A 25,661-nucleotide genomic window follows, 5' to 3' on the forward strand; every position below is an offset into this window, starting at 1 on the left:
GGAACCAGTCCATGGGAACCTTTAGATTCAAATTCCTAGACATGAAGGAAGCGCTAGGGCAAGCTCTGCCTCTGTTAGAGGAGCTAACAGCTTTCCCTCATACCTGCCTGTCTGAAGGAACACGTAGGGAACTTCCCTCTCCTTCAGCTCTGCTCCTATAACCACCGCTCTATTACCTTTGTAACGCTCTCACTGCTGGTGGTTTATATCCTTATATTTATTTCAAAACCTCCGATTTTGACATTTTGTTCAGAGAAGGAAAGAAAAAAAAAAAAAACAATTTAGCTAGTTGCCGTGAAATTTAGTTTAGACTAAAATATGTGCTGTGACTCAGTCTGCTAAATGACCTTATGCACTGCTCATTGTAATCCAGAATTGCCAGGCAAGTAGAGTAATTAGTTGTGCAAAATGAAATAACTTTAAATCCTCACATTGAGTAATGACCCAGAAAAATCACTTAAACTATACAATAGAAAAAGACCGAAAGCATCTGGCTTTATTTTTACTTCTGTGGCTCTGCCCCCTTTGATTAAGAAACACTCTCTCCCCCTCGTCCCTTTCGAACCCGTGGCTGTCAGCTGCTGCCCGGAACAAATGTTTGCAACTTAGTTTGCCTCTGCCCAAGAAATCATAACTCCTCGTAAAACGTCAGCCTGTGCCTGGCAGCACCGGCACAGCAGTCGTTCTGCAGGGTTTGTATAGGTTTGATAAACTGGCAGCTCGTCGCTGCTTAAAGAGCTGCTTCCTATCAGCTGAGATGAGCAGGACTCATAAAAGCCTTCACCCAGCGCAGCAAACGGTGCCAGGCAGAAGGGTGAGGGGCGAGCTCTTGTGTGCTGGGGCCTTGGAAAACCAGGAAGGTGCGAAACAGGGGCAGAAAGCACCAAAATGAGCCAGGGGCGAGTGGGGTGATGGCAAACCCGAGCGCAGCCCGCAGCCAGGCGGCCACAACACGCGTGTTCCTGGAAACGGCAGGTAGCGGCTAAATACAAGGTCCTGGCCCTGCGGGAGCATCGCTGCGGGTGGGTGTAGGAAAGCCCAGCATCTGGTTAGGAGGTGGGCAGGGAGGTGTGGGCTGAAGTTACCTTAGAGCTGCCGAAGAGATCCGATTTCTCCCTCGCAGCCTGCCAGCGGAACAGGGGGCTCGTAGCTGTTGTTAGCGAGTCTCATTCCCAGCGGCCATGAAAAACAATCTGCCGCCAAAGGGAGGAGATGAAGTGTTTTTAATAACAAAATGAGCCGTTCGCAATGCACTTTTAATTGGATCAATTTTTCCTTTATTACACAACCTTTAAAAATCAAACACAGACGTAGAAGCAGACAAGTCCTTTCTCCAGGTAAGGAGCAGAAGGCGAGCTGTTTCATCACACTCCTTAATTACTGCGCTTCGTCTCATTTGGCAGACGATCACAACATCGCGTGGGGGCACCGCGGCAAGAAACAGCTCCACAGCATCACCTCACTGTCACTGTCGAGCTTTGTCAGGGGAAGGGCATACCCTGGGCCGAGGACACCGGGTTTTCTTTTTCACTTTTCTGCCTGAAACCCCAGACAAGAAAAAGAGCTGCAGACAAAGCCCACCCAGGCACCTCGCGCTGTGCCTGCTCCCAGCGATGCAGAGCAGGGATATTTTTTCCCAAATCTCTCCGTGAGAAGCAGACAGGTTCTGTTTGAGCTGTGTAACCAGGAACAGACTGGGGTACCCAGCTGCTCAGCCCGTTTACTGGACCAGCTTTGCCGTCGCTTTAAGCACTCCAGGAAACGTTCTTGCTTAGTGTGATGTTTATTGCAAAAAAAAAAAAAATTCCATTGGAACAGAGACCGACAGAGGTACAAATTATCATAGATAATATTGCTTCAGTTATTCAGGTAGCTTCCTTCTTGGAGCAGTTCTTGGAAACAGGAGAGATGTTTAAAAGAGATCAGTAGGAGAGGAGCTGCCATTACCATAATACTGGAAAAAAATGCCTTGAGTTACAGTGTAATTAACTGCAGAAGGTCCCGGTAATAGTAGTCATCTCCCAAAAACATACATGCAAGATGAGATCAGCTCCCCAAATTGCTGTTACATACCATAGGAGACTTCCCCCTCCCACCCAAAAGGAGAAGCAGGGGATATAAATCGTTGTGTGCATGTTGATAGCCTCAGCAAATACACAGAGCAGCTCAGGAGGGAAGGGAGGATTAAATTCCCTTGAGCTCCTTTAGTGTCTTCCATCATCTACCCTCAGCTCCTATCCCCTTCTCCACAAGCTTTTTCCAGCAAATTTCAGCAGGAAAAAATTGTTGCCGTGGTCAGGGGGCACCTCCATCCCACAGCTGGCTTTTTGCTGGTCGAACACAGCAAAGAGAGGAAAAAAAATGTAAAATCCTACCAAAAGGGTTCTGCTCCCAGTGCTGCTTCTGGAAACCCTGCAACTGCAAAGCAACTGACTGCAGCTGCTGCTCCGCAGCCTGTTTTGCTTTGCTGCTTCACCGGGGAAAAGTCTCTGGGAGCTTAAAAAAAATCACCTGTTGCATACATGTTGTTGGACAAGCAGCAAACAATTTGCTGTGGTTTGGCAGCCACCATAAAATCAGCTTTTATACTGTCTGCCGTGCCCCCAAATTTGCAACTACGTTGTTGATGGCAACAAATAAACGCACTGCAGTGTAACTATTATCTGTGGCAGATTAACATGCTACCACTGTGTCCTATTTAAATGCGTCTTTCCATCAATAAACTATTCCAGGCGAGCAGCACCACACTGAGGTACACATTTATCAGCCAGGAGCGTAGCACTGTGGGGGCCTTGGTTCACACAGCTGCAGTTTTGTGCTTCATTTGGCCCAAAGCCGTGATGAACATGAACTCCGGTGCCTGCTGGTGCCATAAAAAAGCTGAGGAATGTAGTGTTTTGCTACGCGAGGAGAGAAAGGCAATGCAGCAACGGGTGTGCTTCTGAGTATTAAAAATAAAATAAGAGTGAAACAATCCCCTATCCCCCCATCCCCTTTGTGGGATGCGAAATGCAGGCGGGTGGAAGCGTAGTGCTGGGTGCGAGGAGTGCAGAGGGTGAGGTGCAGCTGAGCCCCCGGCATCCCAGCACCTTCATTACCCGCTCCCAGCCCTTCCCTCCCCCCAAACGAAGGTACCAGACTTACCTTCCCAAGACAGTTCCCCACCATACAATTAACAGAACACCTCCCAGTATCAACAGGACGTTACCCCGGCTTCTTTTTTCCCCTCCAACCCCCCTTGCCTCCCCCCCTTCTAACTAGCTCAGTCCTTACTAGCAGTCAAAGCCCCGCTGCCATCAGAGGGCAGCCCTCTGGCTCCGTTGGGCCTCCCACGATTGCACCGTACTCACTTCACATCGAACAGACACGGTTCACACACGGCACGAGGGGGGCGATCTCCCGAATACAGGAAAAAACGGAGAGAGAAAAGCCTGGCTCTCAGGTCTGAAAGCCCAGCTCCATCGCCATGCAGTTTCCCAGGGCTGTTTTGCTTTATACAGTGCCGCCATCAGAAATTGCCTCCTCGAGCAGTTGCCCAGACAACTGCTACCGAGTTCCTTGCAAAGACCACGGCGGGAAGAGGATTGCCTCCCCAGTCCTGTAAGGAAGGCGATTAGAGCAGTCAGACGGCGTTTATGGCACAAAGGGAGGCGCAGTGGCTGAAGCTGTAGTGGATGTGGCGTTAAGGAGGTGAGAGGGTTTACGGAGTGACTGCTTACTGAGCGAGGAACCGGGAGTCCAGAAGGATCCTCTCCTTCGTGCTTGTCCTTTTTTTTGTTGTACAGATTCAAAAAGAGAAAAGCAGACCACCACATTAGCTACTTTGTTCCTAGACACAAAATACGACGGCCTCCACGCCCAAATCCCCTGGGCTATGGCACACAGGCATCCTGAACGGGTTCCTGTCAGGTTGCAGGGAGGCTGGAAGAATCACTAACGGAAGGGGCTTTACCTCCAGAGATGCTTTAAGGGGTGGAATATCTCCTCAGGTGGTAACTGTAGATCTTAATGCAATGATCCCAGCAGTCCAGCACCAGCAGCTGCCCTTTGGGGGTAATGGCAATGCCAACAGGACAGGTGAGTCCTTCGCGGATCAAGATATTGTAGCCTCCTCCTTTGGGAAAATGCAGGATTTCTTTCCGGCTGCTGTCGGCAACGATCAGGTCTCCCCTGGCATCCACGCACATCCCAGCGATGCACCTGAAGTCTTCATTCTCGGAGAAGAAGTGGCTGATCTGGCGTCCCAGCTGCCCGTCGGGGCCGACGGAGCCGATGGAGAAGCCCCCTTCCAGGTGGTGCTCGTACTGGCGGTTCTCCAGGTTCAGCCCCAGCCCCTGGGTGAAGTAGATGGTCCCCTCGGCATCGCAGGTGACAAACTTGGGGCGCACCGCGCTGCACAAGCAGCTGTACTTCACCACCCCCACCCCGCGGTCCACGGTGAAGCACCAGAGCTTCCCCCCTTCCACGTCGGTGACCACGAACTGCCCGGAAGGCAGCGCCGCGATGCCCCAGGGCTTGCTCAGCTGGCTCCTGTGGCACGCCACGCAGTGGCCGTCCATGGTGTACACCTTGACCGAGTTGTCGTAGCTGTCGGTCACGCCGATCAGGCCGTGGCAGTTCATGGTGACCGAGAGGGGAGTCAGATTGGGCAAGTCTGCCCCGAGGAAGCTGAGCACGAAGCTGTCGATCCCGCTAGGGCTCCGGCGGATCTCCTTCAGGAAGCCCTTGCGGGTGAAAACCTGGATTCGGAAGTTGCCTCGGTCCGCCACGAGCACCTCCCCTTGCTGAGTGACGTGGAGGCTGACGGGCAGATTGAACATCCCCGGCAGGCTGCCCTTGGAACCCATCCTCTTGATGAAGTGACACTGCTGGATGCTTGCGGCCGCTTCGGGCATCCTCGGCTTGGCTGGGGAGGCGTGCGGCGTGCAGCTGGCCTCCTCCTGCAGGTCAGGCTCCCGGAACGACACCGAGGAGGAGGAGGAGGATGCGGTTTCCATCAGCGATTCCTCCACGTTCACCGTCCGGGGTTTCTTCACCACCTGCCCGATCTGCAGCGGCCCCACGTGGCTCACCTTCAGGAGCTCAACCTCCTGCAGGGTCAGCTCCCTCGGGAGACTGTTCGTCAGCTCGGGCTCCTCCTCATCTGCCGCCTCCTCCAGCAGAGCTATATCTCCCTGCTTTATTTTGGCGAGGAAATAATCACAGCGAGACAGAATCTGCACCTCTGCTAAGTTCAGCAGATAAGCTTGTTCCTCCATTACCTGATTATTTACCTTCTCCACTTCAGATAAAGAGGTGGTGAAGAACTTGCGTGACCTGGCAAGTTCTTCCTGGATCTTGCGCTCTTCTTTGCTGTAATCTTGCAGAACTGCCTTGTATCTAGACTGCAGGTCTCTCGAAACACCCTCCAGAGATGCTTTCCTTTTCTGCAGATCATCCATGAGCTCCCGAAGCCTGGCAAGCCTTGTCCCAAATTCCCTCCTACGCTCCTCAGCGGCCTCTTTGATGGCGATGACGCTGTGCCCTTGGGGCACGTGCGATGCCTCCTTGCAGGGCTCACACAGAACCAAGCCACAGCTCTTGCAGAAGTGCCTGGGCAGCCTCCTCCCGCAGACCTTGCACATGAGCAGCCCCACCACCTCCCCCAGCCCCGCGGTGTCTATGATCTTCAGCACCGTCAGGTTGTCGGTCAGCTGGGCCAAGTTGGTGATGCGGGTGATTTTGCTGCAGAAGGGGCAGCGTATGCCGTTGATGCTGTTAGCCAGCAGCTTCTCCAGGCACTGCTTGCAGATGGTGTGCCCGCAGTGTAAGAGCTTGGGCCTCAGGTGCTCCTCGGTGAAGGACTCCATGCAGATGGGGCACTCCAGGACCTCGCGGAGCGCATCCGAGTTGAGATGAGGGGCAGAAGCCATGGCTTTCGAAGCCGCCTTTAGCCTGTGCCAAGCCCGGTACTCACATTTATTCCAAAGAGCTCCGATTCTGTCAAGAAAGAAAAAAGGAAACGTGATTTATGTCTTCACCAGCAGTTACACATACATGCAATTTATTTCTGATTTACCTCCCAGCCCTGGAAAATAAGAAACCCAGTTGGTTTTCCCACGTTTGGAAAGGGCAGATTAATCACAGCTAATCTCAGAGCGGGAAAATTCCAAACCTAACTTGCAGCGTCTAGCGCAATGAATTATTCACTTGCAAAATGTCTAAGTAGAACTGAAAGAAGTGTAATGGCAGCAATAAGGAAGCCCAATAGATATTGATGACTGAATCATCTCCTCATGGTGCCCATCTCCCGCTGCCAAGCATGCGAGTTTACATAATTTACTCCGAAACCCGGGGAGATTAAACCAAGCGTTCAAATGTTGCGCATCAAAAGAGGAACCAGATGGTGCGATGCTTTAGGCCATTAATGTATCACCTCTGGAGACCTACATTCAGATATGACATCAGATACAAATGAAATAAATGTGGTTGCTTTAATCTGCTCCTCTAGATAGCCAAAACAAATGTTCGAGGTTTCGTGCGTCTGCCAGGAAGTAAAGCTGGGAGGAATGATTTTGTCAGCTTCCACTCGCTGAGAATCACCGCGCACGGGGAGGACGCACGGGGAGGACCTCACACCAGGGCCTCCCGTTAGCCTCTGCCATGCTGCATCCTGCTTCAGCACGCAGACAAAACACAGCTCAGGCAGCGGTGTGCTAGCAGGGGTAAGCAGCTGAAGGGAGTTCACAGAACTCCAATCACTTGGTAATACAGACTGCAAGCGTTCGCAGGGAGTTCTCGTGCTTAGCTTAATTGTATGTAATTTCTCCTCGTGCCGTGCTCCTGTAGCACTGCCCTCGTTCTTACGTTTTGGTTCCGTTTTTCAGCGCCGTGGTTGCCATTCAGCTTCAAACCAGGTTTCTCCAGCCCCACATCCCTCTCAGCAGGGAGCAGATCCCAGCAGCTGTCTCGCTAAAGCAGCCAGCCATTCAGAGGGAACAGAGCAGGGCTCGCATCATTAAGTTATTATTCAGCAGACTGGGTTTCAATACCTTTGCTATTACCTTGCTTAGCCTTGAAAAGAAACGGGGAGAAAACATTTCCTTTAGAGGGAGAGGAGGAGAAGGAAGTAGTTAGTCTTTAAAATGAAGAGCTGGTCGCAGAGGGATGTGAACAGACAGCTTTTTCTGAATAATGGCTGCACGCACGCAGCACTCTCGCTTCCCTGCTGTGTTTGCCTGCTTCATCCTCGGGAGCATTTCAGACAGAAAGGTTCAGTGTGTTTCAGCTCAGCGTTTGCTCAAGTGGAAGGAGACAACTGCAGTGAGGAAAAGTTCTTTATGTTCGTACAGAGGAAAAAAAAATCATTTTAATTTATCGGGTCCGCGGTTGTTTAAGGCCCAGATTTCAGGGACTGACTCTGTGGTGGGGCACAATCCCCAGCAAGTCCCAGGCTGGGATCTGATGCCCGGCTCCCTGGGCTGGTGGCATGGTGAACGTCACACGGGTGGCACCTGGGGAGCTGTGGCAGTCGGGGTGCTGGCACCGAAGAGGCTTCCCTTGTATTCGTAGCCATGTCCCAGCTGTGGAAGGAGAAGCTTGGGCACTGCCATGTAGATCAGGAACATTCCTCTGGGGGGACGAAGATCTGTATTTTAAAGTGATTTTTTTTTAAATAATGGAATACAAGCTCCAAGGTTCGTTATTATTTTCCCTGAAAATACGCCAAAAGACTTGCATAGGGAAGGATGAGGCACAAGTGCTGACATCTGAAAACACGAGTTATGTAAGAAGCTGCCTCCCGAACAGGTGCTGGCATCAGCGTGAGATGGCGAGGGGATTTCGTGTAGGTTTACCTCACGTCCAGTTTTTTGAACGATGACATGCACGATGTGCTTTTAACACGTAAACCCCTTGTGTCAGGATGCCAGTACACATCTCAGTGCTCTGACATCCCCCTTTGGCTGCAGCGTTACCCCATAGCCAGCTGTGCCCTGGGTCCTGGGCATGTTCCTGGTCCTGGAGCAGTTCCTGGGCAGCTCCTGTGCTGCAGGGCAGGGCGTTGGGGGCAGCCTGAGCAGCGGGTCAGCCTTCACGTTTGCGTTCCTTGTATTCAGCAGATTTCCTTGGGGGTCCTTCCCCGCCTTGGTGGCTCTGTGATGCCCTGCCACAGCTTCTCGTGGCCTCCACAGCCGTTATGCAGCACAGGCTGTGGGCACAGCGGGCTCCCCATGCCCTGCCCACCCAGCCCCATAGCCCACAGGCTCTGCCTTTTACCAGTTCCAGCTTTATCCCCACATTTCAGGTTTATCGCCCGGCCCCAGCTCCCTCAGGAGCCTCGTTACCGGCTCCCGGCCCTATCCCCAGGCTCCATTTCCACCCCCAGCTCCCGGTTTCCCCTCCGGTTCTACCTCTACCCGCTCCCATCAGCCCCCCCCTTTATCCCCAGCCCCCCCCTTTACCCCCAGCCCCCCATTTTGCCCCCAGCCCCCCCCCATCGTCCCCTCCCGGCCCCGTCTCACCGCAGCCGCCCCGCAGCGCGGCCTCCCCTCAGGGCCGCCCCCCCCCCCTCCCGGAAGTGCCCCGTGCCCGGCCCGTTACCCGCCGGCCCCGCCCCCCCCGCGCCTACCTGCCCGCCGCTGCCGGGCCGCGCGCGCCGCTCCCCCGCCATGCCCCGCGCCGCCGCGCCGCCGTGACGTCAGGGCGCCGAGCCGCGGGGCGTGCTGGGAGTTGGAGTCCGCGGCCTGCCCCTGCCTGCTTCTGTCGAGAATAGTTAAAAACATATATATATATATATATATATATATTCATTTTTCCACAGTTTTATTACACTATACTCTTCATTGAGGTTCCTGCCTGTCATTAGAAGTTAAAAATCCTTTTTTTTCCCCAGTTTTCCCCAGTTTTCTCACACACCATTCTGCACTGAGATTCCTGTCAATAAATATTTATATATTTTTTAATTATTTTTCCCCATTTTATTACACGCCATTCTGTGCTGAGACCCCTGCCTGTCAATAAAAATTAAAAATATATTTTTTTTTCATTTTTCCCCCGTTTTGTTCCACACCACTCTGCATTGAGATTCCTGTCAGTAAAACTTTGAATAGAAATAGAATAGGAAGTTTTCACAGAAACTTAATATTCTTTTTTTTTTTTTTTTTTTTTTCTCATTTTTTTCCCGTTTTATTACACAACATTCTGTATTGAGATTCCTGTCAATAAAACTTAATCATTTTTTTTTCCATTTTTCCCCCAGTTTTCTTACACACTATTCTGCATTGAGACTCCTGTCAATTAAAACTAAAAATATTTTTTTTTTTTCCATTTTTTCCCCTACACGCCCCTTTTTTTTACACGCCCTTCTGCGCTGAGGCTCCCAGCTGTGTCCCTGTACTCCAATGGTTTTCTCCATCCTTCTCCACCCCTGCGGGGCCGCAGCCCCTTTGCCTTCAGGCTGCCTTTGCCTGTGGGGCCAGGGCCCCGGCCAGGTTTCGGGTCTCACACCACAGCCCTGCGTTATCAGCCCCTCTCAGAAACTACTCTGAAGCAGCACAAAAATGCCTATTTTTAGATGCAGATGTAATCAGTTGATTGGGTGGCACACAAAAATATTGCCAATGAGTAGATCCGCAGCTGCGGCTGCTTACTGGAGCACTTGTGCAGGGCTCCTCCTGGCACTAATCCCTCCCTCACAGTAGCCCAGATGCTGGCAGTGGTGGCCAACAAGTGGTGCAGCTGCAGTAGAGGGAAATCAAAGGTTTTCGGGGAATTGTGCACTTTGGGATGGCTCCTCAGTCAGGGGAGAGCTTTGCCTGGTGTTGAAAGAGGCGGCGCTGCTGGGTTTTGGGGATTCAGGATCAAAAGAGCTGAGATGGACGAGGTGCAGGAGGTGGCTGCCAAACACCGAGCTGGACCACGGGGCGCTGTGTGGGGGTGTCTGAACGGAGACATGCTGCGGAGAGACCTCCATAATTCCCAGCCACACCATGCAGGGGACAACAGCCAGGGCTCGGCAGCAAAACCTGTGGCCACCATGCTCCTTTTTATGTGTTCTAACACCCGGATGCCTCAGAGGAAAACAAAATCCATTTGCAGTGCCTTTTCTGCAGCCTGTCAGTGAGGCTCCTGAGCACTGGTGCTTCCTCTGGCAGGGCTCAAGCCAGCACCAACAGCCTCCAGGGCACACTGTGAGCTGTCACCTGCAGGGTGATCAGTGAGACTGTGTCCGCAGCAAAACCAGGCACAGGATGCCCCTAGGAGCTTTATTCAAGAGCTTCATGTTCAGCTTTCTGCTTCCTGCAGGGCTAACGTGTGAGGGTGGAGGCTGCCATTTATGAAGCTCTTCATAAGCATTGAAAAATTCTAGAAGATGTCACAGCTTTCTGTGAGGCCTCCTGTAAAAGCTGTCACATCTGTGCCCAGCCCCTGCACCTTTTCCTGCCATTTTCTTCAGCAGCCCCAGGGTGCTGCAGTGGAAGCGCAGGCTGTGACCATGCTGGGGTTGGCTCTGCAACCCTTCCCGAAACACAAAGAGCTCGGAAGAGCCACCTTGGAGCCTGCTCCTGTCACCACCTTCTTGTTGTGCAGATTTTAATGTGCTCACAGCACGTGCACTCACCCAGACTCATCCCTCTCTGTCTCTCACACATGGGAGGTAGCAAAGGATGGCAGCTCTGCCGCACATCACGGACTAATGAGTGGAGTCGTTAATCATGTAATCAGTCATTTCCCTCCTGCCTCTTCCCTCCTCCTTGTCGTCCCTCTGACCTTTCTATCAGATCGCTCTTCTCCCCATCAGATGGGCTCTGACGGCTGAAATCAGAGGCAGGATTTCAGCAACTCGATCGTGGCTCTGTCCTGGCGTTTTGCAGGGTGGTGCTGGTGTGAGAAATATCAGTAACACGGGTCCCACTCCAGCTCAGATTTCATTCAGGAGTCTTCAGGCTGCTTCACTGATAGCACAAAATGAGTTTTACTGTGACCCAGCGGTGCAGTGCAGCAGATCAGGAAATGGCCGGGTTTGAGGCTTCCTCTGCGGGAACACAGGTGGGGATCTGTGGCATGGAGAAGTTCCTTCTGTGGAAGATGTGAGCTCTCAGAATAACTGTTTGCCATAAGCATGGGGCTTCTCCCTCCATGTGTGCAGGGAGGACAGCGCAGCCTGCACCATCCTGCAGCCATGGGGCTCAGACCTCATGCCGAAGGGCACAGTGCATCCTGCATAGGGTTTGCTGACCCCAGCAAGGACCAGGAAACAGCAGAGAGAGCAATGCAGGCAGCGAAGGCACTTGGAGACAGAGCAGATGCAAATCTGGGCTTGTCTCACAAAGGAAAATGAGTGAGATTTATGTTCTCCTGATTTCGTGCTGTGCTTCAGGCTCCACGCGACAAACCTCAGCGGGAAGCTGCTGAGCACAAATCCCTGAGGTGAGCTGTGCCCAGGGAGGACGTGGGGCTCGCTCCCACCTCCGGGCATCACCGCTGCATCCAGGTCAGAGGCGGTTGTGGGAAATGCCCACAGCCCTTAGGGAAATGCAGCAGGTAAGGCTTGGTCTGCCGGGTGGTCCAGAAGGGTGGCCTGACCCTGAATGAAGACCCTGCCATGCCCCGTGTCGTGGTGGGCTGCACCACAGTGAGCTCAGGGACAAAGAGACAAAGGGTGAAACTCCCTGGGAATCTGTGGGAGATGCTCATTCAGTGACGTATTTTACAGGGAATCGAGGTGGATGTTAGGATGGAAACAGCGTGGTCTGGCAGATTTTGTGAGGTCCCACACCTGAAAATGAACAGTATGAGGAAATAATCCTATAATGCATCCTGGGGAAAAAGCAGAGGACTCTGTGGGTTTGGTTAGAGGTGGTGGCAACGAGCCAAGGCTGTTACCCAGTGTGTCAGGGCACGGGGACCCTGCACCGTGACAAGGAAGGGCAGGGAGGACACGCAGCCAACAGCCCATGGGAGCCAACAGCAGCAATCTGGGGCTTGTGGAGCTGTCCTCGGGGTCTGCAATGGCTCGGAGGCTGGGGCCAAGCACCACGATGATGCTGAGGATGTGGTGAGCAGGGCAGGGCTTTGGTATGAACCAGCACAGGCAGCGGGAACGGTGCTGGGCTCTGCAGGGCTTGCAGCAACGAGCTCACCGGTGGTACCCGCGCTGCCCACTTCTAAAGGGGTTTGTTTGTGTGCCCTAAAAACCCTCCTGGAGGTTTTTTGTTTATTTATTTATTTATTTTCTTTCCCTGAATGCCCTGGACTTGCAAAGCTGTTCTTCACGGTGTTCAGGAACATCTCCTCTGTGGTGTGTCAGCTGCAAGCAGCGGGCAGAGCAGGGGCAGCGAGCGGGGTGCCCGCAGAGGGAGGCAGCGGGGCGCGGGGGGCGCGGGGGGGTGGGAAGGGGTCGGGAAGCCCCAAAGGGAGGAGGCTGCTCCCGGGGGCTGCCAGAGCAGCTCCCCAGGGTGTGGGGCAGCCCTGAGGGCGAGAGCCGAGGGGCTGGAAGGGCTGCGAGCCGCGTTTTGCAGCCCGAAAGCCACCAGAGGGCAGCAGGTCCTCACGGACCAAGCTGGCCACAACTGCCCCTGCAGCCCCACCGGTGGCACGGCCACACGCAGCCCACCCCGCTCGGGGGGGCTCCCACGGGCACCCTCCTTCTCGCCAGCACCGGCACAAGGGGATGCACTCGAGTCCCACGTCCCTGCCGGACAGGCTGCGGTGATGCCCAGCCCCAAAGTGCCCATGCCGTCCCCGCAGGATGCCACGCCAAGGGATGGAGGCATTGCTTGTGGTTCCTTGGCGAGCTCCTATGTGTCACAGACGGTGTGTGAGCCCCAGACACGCAGGTATTGCTGCCTGATGGGTGGCTCGGCCCTTACGGTGTGTCCTGGGTTGCAGCAGGAGCTGGCACCGTGCTTCCCGGGCACGTGGCCGCATGCACCCCGAGTGGGTTCCCCGGCCATCACCCCAGCCAGCAGTGATGGAGCCGGCCAAGCTCTGCACAGCCCCGTCGGCTGCTGCTCTGACCACAGCTCCCTGCAAGAGAAATTCCCAGGCAAACACGCATATTGATTTCCTTTCTCACTCCCCTTCGATGGATTTGCAAACAAACGGGGTGTTTTTCCGCCAGGTAGCAAACCGGCAGCCGTCTTGGCCATAAATCCCCACCTAAATCCCTAGCTGGTGGCCAGAATGTCCTCTGCCTTGTGTGGGAATGCAGAGCCTAAATTAGTCCCGGCTGATCAGGCTGTGGGCATCAGCAGGGTTAACCCGGAGGTATCCCCACCTGGGCCTGTTCCTTAAATTTTCTCACAGCATCAGCTGGAGAGCCTCCTCCTCTTCTTGTTCCAAGCTTTTCTGCTGTTGAAGAGCTACCACATCCTACCCCTGATGTGGCTGCATTCTTGTGGTAAGTGGAGTGATTCCCGGTTTAGGAATGACTCGGGATCTTTTGGAAAAGGCACGGCTTAAAAGGCTGGACCATGAGCAAAACCATCGCCTCCCGGGAGCCCTCAAGACCAAAGAGCCCTCCGGCACCAAAGTTAGGTGCTCTGTTTGGAGGTTGTTCCAGCAGGAGCGTTACCACCATTCCCTCTTGTCCTAGCATGAGGAGGTGCTGATGATGATGCTGTGAGGCTCTCCCCACGTCTCTAGTCCCCAGCAGGCACTGTGCTCACTGCAGGCCTCGCTGCGGGAGTCCTGCTGGGGCACGGAGCCGGTGCCTCTGCCTGCCCTGTGCTGCTCATCCTCCTTCCTTACGCAAGGCTGGATGCTGAGCGGAAGGCTGTGATTTTATTTGTCGTGTTGTTGTTGTTTTTTTTTCTTTCTAAATACATATTTCAGACAAACAAACAAACTAATAACTCCCACAAGTTGCCGTGATGCGTCTAACCACATCCGCGGCACTGTGCTTCCAAGCAGATGTTGCCAGGACTCACTGAGTCTCCAGCAGCATTATGAAAGCACGTCCAGATGCAAGGGCTGATAAGGATTCCCTCCATCCCACCCTCCCAGTGCTCTGCAGCCCCCGTGGCCGAGCCTCGCCGTGCTGCCAGGCCCTGCAGAGCTCCCCAGCAGCGCTCACCTGCAAAGCCTTTCCCTGAGAAGGAGGCAGAGGCTTGGAAGGAGCGCTCGGGGAGGTTACCCACGGGGCTTGTGCAACGTGGACCTGAACAATGAAGCTAAATTGACTCGGCCCAGCTTGCAGTGAAGACAACAGGAGTGCTGTTGAGTTCACATGGCGTTGCAGCATTACATTGCAGGGTCTGGTTCTGATTCTCCATTCCAGCAGCAGAAACTTCCTTCGGCTTCAGCAGCAGCAGGGCCGGGCCACGCGTACCTAAGTCCCAGCAGAAGCCAGTCAGCTGGCTCTCATTGCTGGTGAGCCCTCAGCAGCACCGAGGTAATAAAAGCCAGAGCAAAGCTCCAGGAGTGTGGGGGCTTCTCCAGCTCCCTGTCGGGTTTGCTTTGGGGAGTGGAGCTGTGCGTGCAGGCGGCAGAGCAAATCCCTTAAACCTCCCTCTGAGAGAGGGGAGAGGGAGGCACAGGCACCCCTCAGCTCTCCCTTGGCCCAAGGGGCAGCGGCAGGTCCAGGAATACACTCGTGTATTTGGGGATACACCTCCCAGATCTCAGTAACTCCCCCGTGCGTCGCTGCGAGTGACAAGTGGTGTGGCTGGGAAGAGGGCAGCACGCTCTCCACCAAGGAAATCAGCTTTCGAGGGACGAGTGCAGCCCGGAGGCACCTGGGGCTGATGCTTTCATCCCAGAGCACATCGCCCAGGGGCAGCACTTCCACACCGCCTCTTCCCAGCTCCGGAGGAGGTGGCTGGTGAGCAGGTTGCACTTCTGGCACTCTCAGATAGGTTTTAATAGAAGGAACGGGGGGATTATTTTGTTAGGACTGTACTTAAGCCCCCAAAGCTCATTCCACAAAAGCTACCAGGAGCTGCTCTCCAGTGCTGATGGCTTCCAAGTGCTCATCTGGATGAGAGCTGGCGATTTGGCAGTGAAGCCCGTCTCCCTCTGCTGAGCCACGTCCTATTTCATTTTCCTCATTTGGAGTTGTACCCAGAGCCTCTGCAGTACGAGGGAACACCGTGAATTAGTTTCCAGCACCCTGAACTGTTCACCTCAGCTGCAGTAACCCCTCCCGGCCCCAGGAACCCAATCTACAAAGCAATTCCTTTCCCCAAAGTGCTTGGAGCTTCAACCGCAATGGAGAGGATTAAATGCAGACACCCGTTACCACCTCACCTATGAAATCCGCCGTGCTGACAAGTCTGCCACCCGTCACCTGGCTCCACGGTCAATCTTCTGTGGCTGAGAAGGTGGCTGCGAAGAGAGGGGAGCTGTGCTGTGCACGCAGCCTCCCCGAGGAGCCGCTGCTTTTCCACCTCGTTTTATTTGCAGCCCTCTGCTCTGCCCTGTGTGCAGCTCCGTTCAGTGACTGCTGCTCTGAACGGCTGTGCCCGACCTGTGTTTCCATCAGGAGGAAGGAGGAGCCCTCATCTTCGTGCCTGTCCCTTTGGAGAGCTCTTTCAGCCACCACCTCCAGCGCCCTGCCCCTTTCCTGGCAGTGGAGGATAAAGGGGGTGGATGGAGGGGCAGGATGTCCCAGCGGGGTTAGCTGTCCTGCAGGGAGGAACTCATGCTCAAAGGTTTATTTTACTCCTTACTCACCTCGGCTTGCTCCTTCCAAAGCAAGGTGGCAGCTGAGGAGGACCAGGGGAGGCTGCTCTTACCACGTATCCATCCCACCCTGCAGTATTTGTTGGTACGCCGAGAGCCCCCAAGGCCACAAGCACCATGCACAAATGCACCGCGTGCCCCGTGCTCTCCGAAGCAGAGGGGACGCAGGCAGAGAGGCCCAGAGCAGAAAGCCCAGAAATGCTCCTGAAATGAAGCATCCCCACCCAGCCTGGGCTGCCACCGGCTCAGGAAGGAAGGTTTGATATCCCATTGGCATCGTGAGATGAAGTGATTCGGCTTTTCTGCTGTGTGTTCGTGTTCTCCCTTAACGCGTGACTCTAAAACTTCATCCCGTGGAAGAGATGACTGCTTGGGCTCTGGTGAACAAGCTTTGCAGCCTGAAGAGTCACTGTTGTCTTTTTTCTCCTCTTCCTCTAAGTGCCTTTCAGTGGCTGTGTTACAGCAAGAGTTGGTCTGATCCAGAGGCCAGGAGAGGCTCAAGCTTTGCCTCGTAGCCTCCCTCTCCACGAGCCACCCGGTTGAGCAGTGTCATGGCTTTCCCTTATGCAGTTGCCTGGAGCCACTCTCCCAGAAGATAATCTTTCCAAGAGCCAGCTCTGAGGCTCTTTTTCCATGTCTGTGTATCCCAATGCCTCCCAGATACAGAGGCACCTCCACCACAGCCTTGTTTTAATTTATCTTAGCAACTGTCCCCCTAATCCCGCTGGAGGACGGGCTGCCTGAAACTTGCTCGTCTTCCCGTGACGGCTTTGATCCTGCGCACGTAAGTGTTCCCTGACAGCCTGGCAGAAGGGGAAGGGCTGTCCCTAGCCCGAAGGGCTCCGAGAGGAATGAATGAATGCTGTGTTTATTTGGATTTCTAATTGACAAGTGCCTCGCCAGATCAGCTGCATGTCACTGCAAGCCGAGGGCACGGAGACAAAACTCCTTCCTTTGCAGCAGCTTCTCAGGATGGGGAAGTTGTTGCTGAAGGCAGCATCCATCCCCGTCTGGTGCTGTGAGCCCTGTTTGGGCACAGAACATGAAAGCTTTCTCTTCTGCAGGCCATAAAGGTTGGGTCTTCCCTCCTCTTGGGTTGACTGAAGAAGGGTCTAATTAAAGAGTTAAATCAGCGGTGTACAGCACAAAGATGGGACTCCTGCCTTCTCGTCTCAGGTTATCTCCAGGTGCAATCCTTTCCTGGACCTCACTGAGCTTTTGGGCCAAGTCAGAAAAAAAAAAAAAAAGTCAGTCTTTCTGGGTTTCTCTCCTCACGGATTAGACCACCAGGAAGCTTCACCATGGGTTTCCAAGTCCTGAATGTTTCCTAAAAGCAGGGTCTCGACAGCTCGGTGTTGGAAATGCTCCCGTCTGTTCCCCTGTGGTGAGACCGTTCTGTTCTGCCACCGAGCCTCTCTGCCGTGGGACTTCATCCCATGCCAAATCTCCTTGCCTTCGCTCAGTCTCGGTGCCCTGCCTGATGCATCGCCCAAACAAAGGGCACGGGGACCGGGGAGGGCTGGTGCCGGGGTGGGGTGAGGGCACTCGGTCCCTGACGAGTCCCTTTGGAGAGGTTTCTCCTGGCAGGGAAGATGCACTCGGGTGGTTTTGTTTCATTGCAAAGCGCAGAAAGCGAAGATGCAAATCACAAAAGAGGAATGAGGATACGGTCACTTCTAGAAGTGTTTGGCTGCAAATGCTCCCGCTTTTGACCTGCTCCCTGGCAGTGACCTGCCAGCCCTGCTTTTCTCCTTCTCTCCTCGACCTTTCTGCTTTCCTGCTCCCACATGGCCAACACCTCCAGCAGCTGCATTTATCCTGGCTGCAATGAAATTTGGCTTTGGGGGAAAGGCCCGTGCCGAGGTTTCCTTCACCCTCCTTATTTTCTCCCCTCTCTCTAAACCAGAAACAACGGAGCTCGGGAACAAGAAGGAACTGAAGTCCATGCCGTTCATCACCTACCTCTCGGGCCTGCTGACTGCACAGATGCTGTCTGACGACCACCTCATCTCCGGCGTGGAGATCCGCTGCGAGGAGAAGGGGCGCTGCCCATCCACCTGCCACCTGTGCCGGCGCCCGGGCAAGGAGCAGCTCAGCCCCACGCCCGTGCTGCTGGAGATCAACCGCGTGGTGCCCCTGTACGCCCTGATCCAGGACAACGACACCAGGGAGGTGAGTGAGCGGGTGGTGGAGCACCAGGAGCTGCCTCTGTCTCCATGTGGGGAAAGCGTGAGCGCAGCCGGAGGGAATAAGCAGCCCCTCGGGACGGGCCCGCAGCCACAGGAGGTCACTGTTACTCCAGGAGGGACCAGCAAAGCTGGAGGTGACCCTTCCCTGGGGCTGGGCTCCTCTCCTTCCTGTGAAAACTTCAGTGGTAATCATCTGGAGATTTATTGCCCACTTTCTCTGTTCCCTGCAACCCCCCCCAACCTCCTCTGCAGCCCCCTAACCCCAAATCCAGGAATGCCAGACCTGCTTAAAGTCACTTATTAGCACCGAGCCTGCACTTGATTAAGATGCAGGGAGAGAGCCAGCGCGCAGCAGCTGTGGGTGGGACATGGGGCTGCAGGTCTGGAAGCAATCCCAGCAACCTGGAGGTGTGACCACCAAGAATGATTCTTCCCCCTCTCCCAGATCCACGGGCAAAAGAGCTGCCAGGCTTCTCCTGGCACCCTCATGGGGACTGTCCCTCCTTGGGAACCCCTTGATCCCGTTCCTGCTCTTCCATCTGTTAATCTTCCTGGCGCCTCCAGCAGCATCGTTCCAGCAGCAGGGTGGCAGTTCCTTTTGTGGGGTGAGAGGTAGGTGAGGTGCGGGGAAGGGGCTGACAGTGACAGCGAGCAGAGACCTGGGGCACCCACACTGCCCCTGCTGACCACCAGCCCTATGCCCTGGTGGCAATGCCACCCTGCCAGAGCTGCAAAGCGCCCTCCTCCTCCTCCCTGAAGGTGCCTTCCTCCTCCTCTTCCTTGCCCTGGGGTTGCCTCCTCATCCTGGGGAGCCACGGCCTGCCTTTCTCCAGCCTCCTCCTCCTCCTCCTCCCTGGGCTCAGCAGAGGGCTGGTCCCATCGGCTGCAGCTGGAGGACTGCCCGCATTGTGCTGTCCGCCGAGGCGCTGGGGAGAACAACAACCAAACAGGCAAACAAAGCAGACCCCAAAGAAACAAACCTCCAGGTGCTGCCTGCACGGGGCAGGGTGCTGGAGCCTTCCTGCCGGCGCTGTGCGATGGGCAAAGCCTCCCCAGCCTCTCCCAGGGAGGTGGAGCTGGCAGTGGTCAGGTTTTTTGGGGGGAGAGAGAGATCAGGAGGAGGTTATTTGCTCTGAGAAGCCATCCCTTGCGTGGTGGGACCCAGCAGGTGTGCCTGCTTCCCCTGCCAACGTGCCGTGAAGCTGCAGATTTCCATCGCTGCCTCGCTCTGTGCACCAGGACGAGTGCTGGAGGGGGCTGTGCTGCCAGCAGGGTCTGGTGCAAGGCCCGCAGGGTGCGACTCCCTTTTCCAGCATCACTTTGGAGTCTGGGGGTGGTCCCAGGCACTGGCAGTGTGGCATTTGCCTGTGGCATAAACAAGATTTGCAGATGGCTGGGGTGAGCACTTGGACACTGCAGTTCAGAGCACGGGAGGGTCCCTTTGTGCAGGGAGGGGGACGTCGGGGTGGCAGGCTGGGGACATGACCACACCAGACCAGCCACGTCCCTCCCCTCCCAGTGGAGCATCCTCAGCTAACGGCTCTCCTGCCTGCTGTCCTGCTGTTTGTTCCCCATTTCTGTGGATAATAACTGGTAGAGCAGAGGCTGACCCCATAGGAACTGCAGTCAGATCCCAATTCCCTCACAGAAGTCAAAAACAAAAAGAAGGGGGGGGACACACAACCAAAAAATTCAGATCTTTCTCTTTGCATGTATGTACACATCGACTGTTACACGTTATTGGAAAGGTCGTTAGGAAGGAAAGGTCGTTAACAGCACGGATGCTCAGATCTATGAGGTTCTGCTGAAGTTTTCTATGATAAGCTTGGCCGCAGAGATAAGGCAAGCTGCAGGTAAAGAAATGTTGCCCGTGGTTTGCAGTAGGTGTGTCTGCTCATCCACCTCAGCAAAGGGAGTTACACGCTGGTTAAAATTTACAGCTACCTCGTGCACAGGGCCTTGTTCTGGGTTTCTGATGACCTTGCCAGACTTTAAGTGCTGGGATTTAAGTTTCCAGGCTGAGTGTCTGCCTTGGGCTGATTTGTGATTTTTTTTAATTATTATTATTATTTTTTGTATGCATGCATGTTTGATTTCAGCTAAAACCGACCATTTCCAAGAGAAAGATTAGGTGACAATATATTGCCTTGCCCATGTGAACTAGGTTAGAAAGCTGCTTATTTCCACGTAGCTGGGGATGGCTGTTTTCTCCTCGCTTTGAAGCAAGGACATGAAATTTAGAAGGGCTCCAGGAGCCAGGTTCTGCCTCGTGCTGCCCAGGGAATGCTTCCCCAAAGCCATTTGTGCCATAAGCATCAGGAAACCCTCAGCTGTGGCTGATCGGGGGGAGTTTTGGTTTACGGCTGCAGTTCAAAGCCTCTGGTCAGCCCCCGGCAGTGTAAACTGTTCCCTCTGTGGCTTAACAGTGTTGTTGGAGAGCTTGCACGGTCACTGATACCTGGGGACTGCACTGGTGCTAGGGCAGGGACATCCCAGGCTGCTGCTGCCATCCCAGGACACGCGGTGATTTCAGGCTTTGTCCAAGAAAACATTCCTGAAAGGCGATCTCAGCTGCCCCAGGAACTCAAAGCTTCTGGGGAGGGAGGCAAGAAGAGGTGTGGGCCAAGGAAACGTGTTCAGAAGTCCAGGTACCTTTTGGAGAGCATTGTTGGATGGCTTTTTCGTAGCCATCACAACTGCTTGTGCCCTGTAGCAGTGCAGGCACCAGAGTGGTTAAAGCAAAGATCCCTCCACTGCCATGTCCAGGTGAAACTGGAGGAGATTCTTCACTGTGGGATTGTGGAAGAAACCTGCACCCGTGTCCATGGCTGGGCAGACCCAACAGCAACCAGCCTCTGCCCATTTTGTGCCTTTCTGCTGAAAGAAGTGCCCAGGCACTTCAGGTCAGGGCATATAACAGGAGAGAAGAGAGACCTGGTGGCTCTGTGTGGTTTCCCTCTAGTGAAGGTCCCAAGGCCAAAGGAGAGGAAAGCTGCACATCACCCCAGCCAGAGAGCCAGTTCTGGTGGCCTTCCTCCTCCTCGCTGCTCCACCGAGATAATCCTGCCCAGCTTCACCCCACGGGATGGGCAAAACGCTTCTCTCCCGTGTAGCTGTGGGATTGATGAAGAGCCCAGCTCACCTTGATAATCACCGAGAGGCACCGAGAGGAGACAGTGGGCTCCCCGGGATGAGCGGGGACACCCAAATCCCCATCCCTCCCACCCCGACACGGCCCTGGGACCTGGGGGAGGCAGGGGCAGGCGCCTTCAGCAGCGAGCTCTGTCTGCTTTGTGCACTGTTCTCCTCCTCCCTTTCCCCCCAGCACAAACACACACACACAAACCCCACGGCTCGTGCGGAGCAGCTGCAGAAGCGCTTAGAGGGTGGCGGGCAGGAGAGATTTATCCTGCTCCTGCTGGGGAAATGCACTCAAGCCCCATTGCTTATATTTAAGGAGACAAATGGACATTGAGCTTGGATTTTAGAAGACCCCTAGGACCTTCGTTTAATTTGAAAATTGAGTAATTTCAGCGTTCGTCTGCAGCCACAAACCCCTCGCAGTGCACCCAACCCAGCCCGCGATGTGGAGGGAGCGTGGGGCTGGCCGGGATTTGTCTCCACCGGGCTTGACAGGTGCCCAGCACGTGGCTGGGACCCCTCCAGGGCTCTCTGTGTGGCCAGGAGCTGCTTCACCACCTGTACACGCTTGCACCAGCGGTGTGCATGTGCCGGAGCAGAGGGACAGGCGGTGGTGACATGGTGGCAGTGGTTTTGGAAAGCGGTGCCGCTTTTCCTCCCTGGTTCCTGCTGATCTCTGCACCTTTCCCGGGTGCATGCTCTGCCCTGACGGCTGCGTTTCAGCACAAGTGCAAAGTGCAGATGGCTCTGGCATCTCTTGTTGGTGGGATTTGGTCAGATCTCAGGGTCAAGGTTGTCTCCTGCTTGCTGTTCATATGATGATGTGGGATGGAGCCTTACCCTGGCTGCATGCTTGGAGCACCGCTGTGCCTTTATCCCAGCCCTGAATTACCCAGAGGGACACTGAGAGCCCATAACAGGGTGAAACACCCTGCAGACATCCATCACCACTCACTGGTCGGGGTGAGGGGGAGCCCACCCTGATCTGTGCAGACAAGACTCACACTGGGGCTCTCCAGCACCTGGGCAGGGAGCTTTCTGTGTGTCCCCCTTGGGGACGTGGCCCTCGAAGGGCAGAGCAGGGGGAAAGGAGCCCAGGCTCAGCGCCGCACGCAGAGCGTTGTCCCTCCCTGTGTCTTTTCCGGAGCAGCCTCCAAAGGCGCAGGGAGCTGGTGCCAGTGATTTCTTTTTCCACTGCCAAAACCTGAAAGGGAGCCAGGGCGAGCGGGGACAATGTTTGTATTGTCGAGGTGAGATTATTTTTTTTTTTGGTTGTTGTTGTTGTTTTGGTCTGGGCTTTTGGGTTTGCTTTTGCTTTATTTGAATATCTGTTAATTGGCCGTCCTCCTCCTCGTGCCAAAGCCCGGCACTTGTGCATCCCGACGCAGCTCCAGCCCACATCCGACTCGCGTTAGGCGGGGGAAGAATGGAGGCTTTGTAACCACCCCGGGGGGAGCTTCGGAGCCGAGGTGTGAACGGGGGCGCTCCCTGCCCTGCGAAGGCTCTCCTTTTCCCCCGCTGCCAGCTTTTACGGTGTCCTCTGCTGCTCCCTCGCTTCCCATCCGTGCCAGAAGCCAGGATGCTGCCCACCCTGGGTCCCTTCCAGCACCCTGACCTTTCCAGCAGACCGCTGCAGAGCCTTCCCGGGATGAAGTGCTGCTGATGCTGCTCCCCCAGGCCCGGCGGCCGGAGGCAGGCAGGGTGTGAGCAGCAGCAGATGAGATCACCTGCCAGCAGCAGCGGGGAAACTTCATCCTCCTTCGCTGCGAACCTGGAGCAGACTTTCAGACGCGAACTGCGTGATCCTGGAAAGAGTCTCTGGCCTGGGAAATCCTTCATTTTCCTCCTCCTTTCTGTTTGTTTTCCTCCTCCCAGAGATGTCTAGACGACTAAGGAGCAGCGTTTATCTCCTGTGAGCCTCACTGTAAGGGCATGGAAAGCTTTTCTTCCAGCCACCCTGTCGTGGTGATAGCATCCCGGCCAGGCTGTAAAATGCCTGCTTGATCCCTGCTCTCCTTTCCCTTGATGAACAGGCAGCACTGCCGGTATCTACAGGCTGCACGGAGCGTGGCAGCGCCGGGGAGCTGCACTCATCGGTGGCCTCAAAGAAAAACTCCTGAAGGAAGTAATCAGGAAGGCAGTGCACAAACCACAGTGTGCCAAAGCACCAGCTTCTGGTTCACCTAGGGTACCTGCAGCACATCTGCCTCCAGCCTGCCTGTTTCTTTGCGTGTTGTTTGTTTGTTTTTTTTTCCATCATCTCCCTGAATTCCGTTTTTAATTCTAGCAGAAACTGAGGTGTGCCCACCAACCATAAAGAAACATAGACATAAAGCATTGCTTGGGCCAGATTTTCACATCCCTACTAGCCGTGGAGAAGATCAGATCTGCGAGGGGAGATCAGCACCCAGCTCACACCCTTCCCAGTGCCCCATCTGGAAACAACGGGCTCCGTGCTGTGTCCTGCAAATGCTGACCTGCAGTGTTCCTCGTGTCCTATAATTTTTCTCTCCGGGGATGTCAACAGCAAGCCCGCGGTCAGAAATAACTTGCTGCTTCTCCCTCCTCCAGCTAGGTCTAACAGAGGACAAAGAGGAAATGTTCTTCTCTGCTCGTTGCAGAGCGTCTGAGCTATAAAACGGGGCCAAATGGCCTCCCCCTGAGCACAAATAACAACAGGAGATAGATCCATATGCAATCGAGTGTAGGATGAATGTGCCTAGCTGATCATTCATTTCCTAATATTTTTTTTTATGAATAGGCTTAACTTATGGTAAGATGGGACTTTATGGTCCTGTAAGTCTTGCTCATGTCAAAACAAATGAACTAGCCATCCTATGGGGGAGCTATCAATCCGATATATGTGTGCGCATGGGTGTGGGGAGTCAGACCTATTATACCTTTAAGAGCAAATTAGATGCTGTTCCTATGATTCATAATGCTATATATCTAATGGCATGACTCGTCATCTAGAAAATAAACGTTTTGAGCCAGTTTCTCATCTCATAAATTTCCCCTCTGGCACTGAAGGACATAAACTAAATGGGCTGACTCACAGGCAAACAATACAATTTGGATACTTTTAAATGAAAGACAAAATTGCCTTAGGGCACGGAGGGGCGTTGAGATGCGGCTGGCAGAGCAGGGACAGCGCGGCCAGGGGGCAGAGCTGGTCCCGGGGAGCCCTTGCAGAGCCTGGTGGCTTTGCACAGCTCCTTGCCTTGGTGTGGCCACCACGGCCAGGCATCCGCTGAGGAGCTGGAGGTGCCGGAGATGGGCTCGTAACTGTGCCTGCTGCCTCCTGACGCGGAGGGGAGGCTGCAAGATGCTGAGCGAGGCAGCAGGGAGGGCAAGAGATGCCCCCAGGGGATGCTCTCGGTGTCTGTTCTGTGACCAGAGCCTTCCCTGCATCTGTTGTCCATTGCTCTTGGTCATCCTCTGCCACCAAGCTCCTGTACGAGGCTATGGGGAGTTCATGGAAAGAAGCATGGGCTTGGTCTGGACACTTGGCTTCAGGGCTGGGAGGATTACAGACAGAGCTCCCAAAGCTCCCTAAGACCCTTCATTTGTACCTGGAGTTTCTGTGGGGCCAGTGAGCATCCCCAAGGGGCAGGCAGGAGACCCTACAGAGGGCACAGAGCCTCCTAACACAGCGGTGAGCAAGAGCTCCATGCGCAAGGAGCTCCTTTCTGCACAATCTTATTTCCCCCTCAGTTTGCTCCTGCCACTTCCCCACCCTTGCAGGCAGGAAAACCCTGAAAACACCTGGCTGGGCATCCTGCTGGGCACTGGGGGAGGCTGGGCACCAGCGTGTGCCGTCCGGCCGCTCCTCCGTCAGCGAGGGTCGGGAAATGGGAGGCTGCAGCCCGCAATTGGAGGCCGCATCGATTTGCTAACCTTGTTTGCGCGAGGGCTGACACAAGGCAGATGACGGCTGGGTACCTGCAGGATCTAATTACGACGTGGGTAAGGCTGGGCAGGCGCAGCGGAGGGGATTGCTCATCCAGCGTTGCACTTAGCATGGAAAAAAAAAAAAATACACCCAGAAAGGAAGGATTGACTCTTGGGTTTGGCAAAAGGGCAGGGATGGGGCGGGTGGGATTTCTTCCCCAGGCTGAGGGTTGTGCAGGGGGTTCGTGGCCAGGGAGGGAGCGTGCTGAGCGGTGGGGTTGGGGTGACAGCAGAGCGGTGCCACCGGTGTGACAGTGCAGAGAGTGCCAGCGTGCTGATGTGACCGGGCAGGGGGACAGGATGCTGCAGGCAGCGAGCTTGTGGGGACAGGAGGAGGCACAGCACATCTGTGTGGGTGATGGGGACGGGGCAGGGCGGAGGGAGCAGGCAGAGGCACGGGGGACACGCGGGGTGGGACACGTTCCCTTGGACATCCCCACAGGGACCCTCCTGACACCCCCTTACGGCCCCTGGAGAGGGTCGAGGCTCTGGGCTTGGCACAGGAGAGGAGCTGTCCCTGCGCCTGTCCTTCAGACCCTTATTCGCAGAGCATCCGCTGCCCGGTCTCTCTGTCATCCTGGATTTTTTTTCAGACGACCTAGTTATTTGTCACCACTGCCTGCTGTGTGCGCAGAGCGCACCAGCTCGCTGAGGCAGCACGGCCACTGCCTCCTGCCTGCATCCATCCAGCGAAGGGGCTTTGGTGCCTTCTGCAGC

General features: G+C 54.8%; 2 protein-coding genes across 4 annotated transcripts in view; one reads left to right on the forward strand and one right to left on the reverse strand.

The window, feature by feature from the left end:
• Positions 1-25,661, forward strand: part of ASTN2 (astrotactin 2) — a 315,069-nt gene that overhangs the window by 201,474 nt on the left and 87,934 nt on the right. Inside the window, exon 16 of the mRNA XM_032200243.1 lies at positions 17,570-17,835. Within this exon, the coding sequence (XP_032056134.1) occupies positions 17,570-17,835 (266 nt within the window). The remainder of the gene's footprint in view (positions 1-17,569; positions 17,836-25,661) is intronic.
• TRIM32 (tripartite motif containing 32) lies at positions 3,953-7,674 on the reverse strand. 3 transcript variants are annotated; one of them, XM_032200246.1, is made up of 2 exons: positions 7,044-7,674; positions 3,953-5,979 (listed from the first exon to the last, which is right to left on the reverse strand). In XM_032200246.1, the coding sequence occupies exon 2, from the start codon at positions 5,910-5,912 to the stop codon at positions 3,966-3,968; it is 1,947 nt and encodes a 648-aa protein (XP_032056137.1). In that variant the 5' UTR covers positions 5,913-5,979; positions 7,044-7,674; the 3' UTR covers positions 3,953-3,965. The 3 variants fall into 3 exon arrangements, with proteins under 3 accessions (XP_032056137.1, XP_032056136.1, XP_032056135.1); XM_032200245.1 differs by having other exon boundaries at positions 7,032-7,674; XM_032200244.1 differs by having other exon boundaries at positions 6,847-7,674.

Source organism: Aythya fuligula, chromosome 19, assembly GCF_009819795.1.
Source record: "Aythya fuligula isolate bAytFul2 chromosome 19, bAytFul2.pri, whole genome shotgun sequence".
Taxonomy (NCBI): Eukaryota; Metazoa; Chordata; class Aves; order Anseriformes; family Anatidae; genus Aythya; species Aythya fuligula.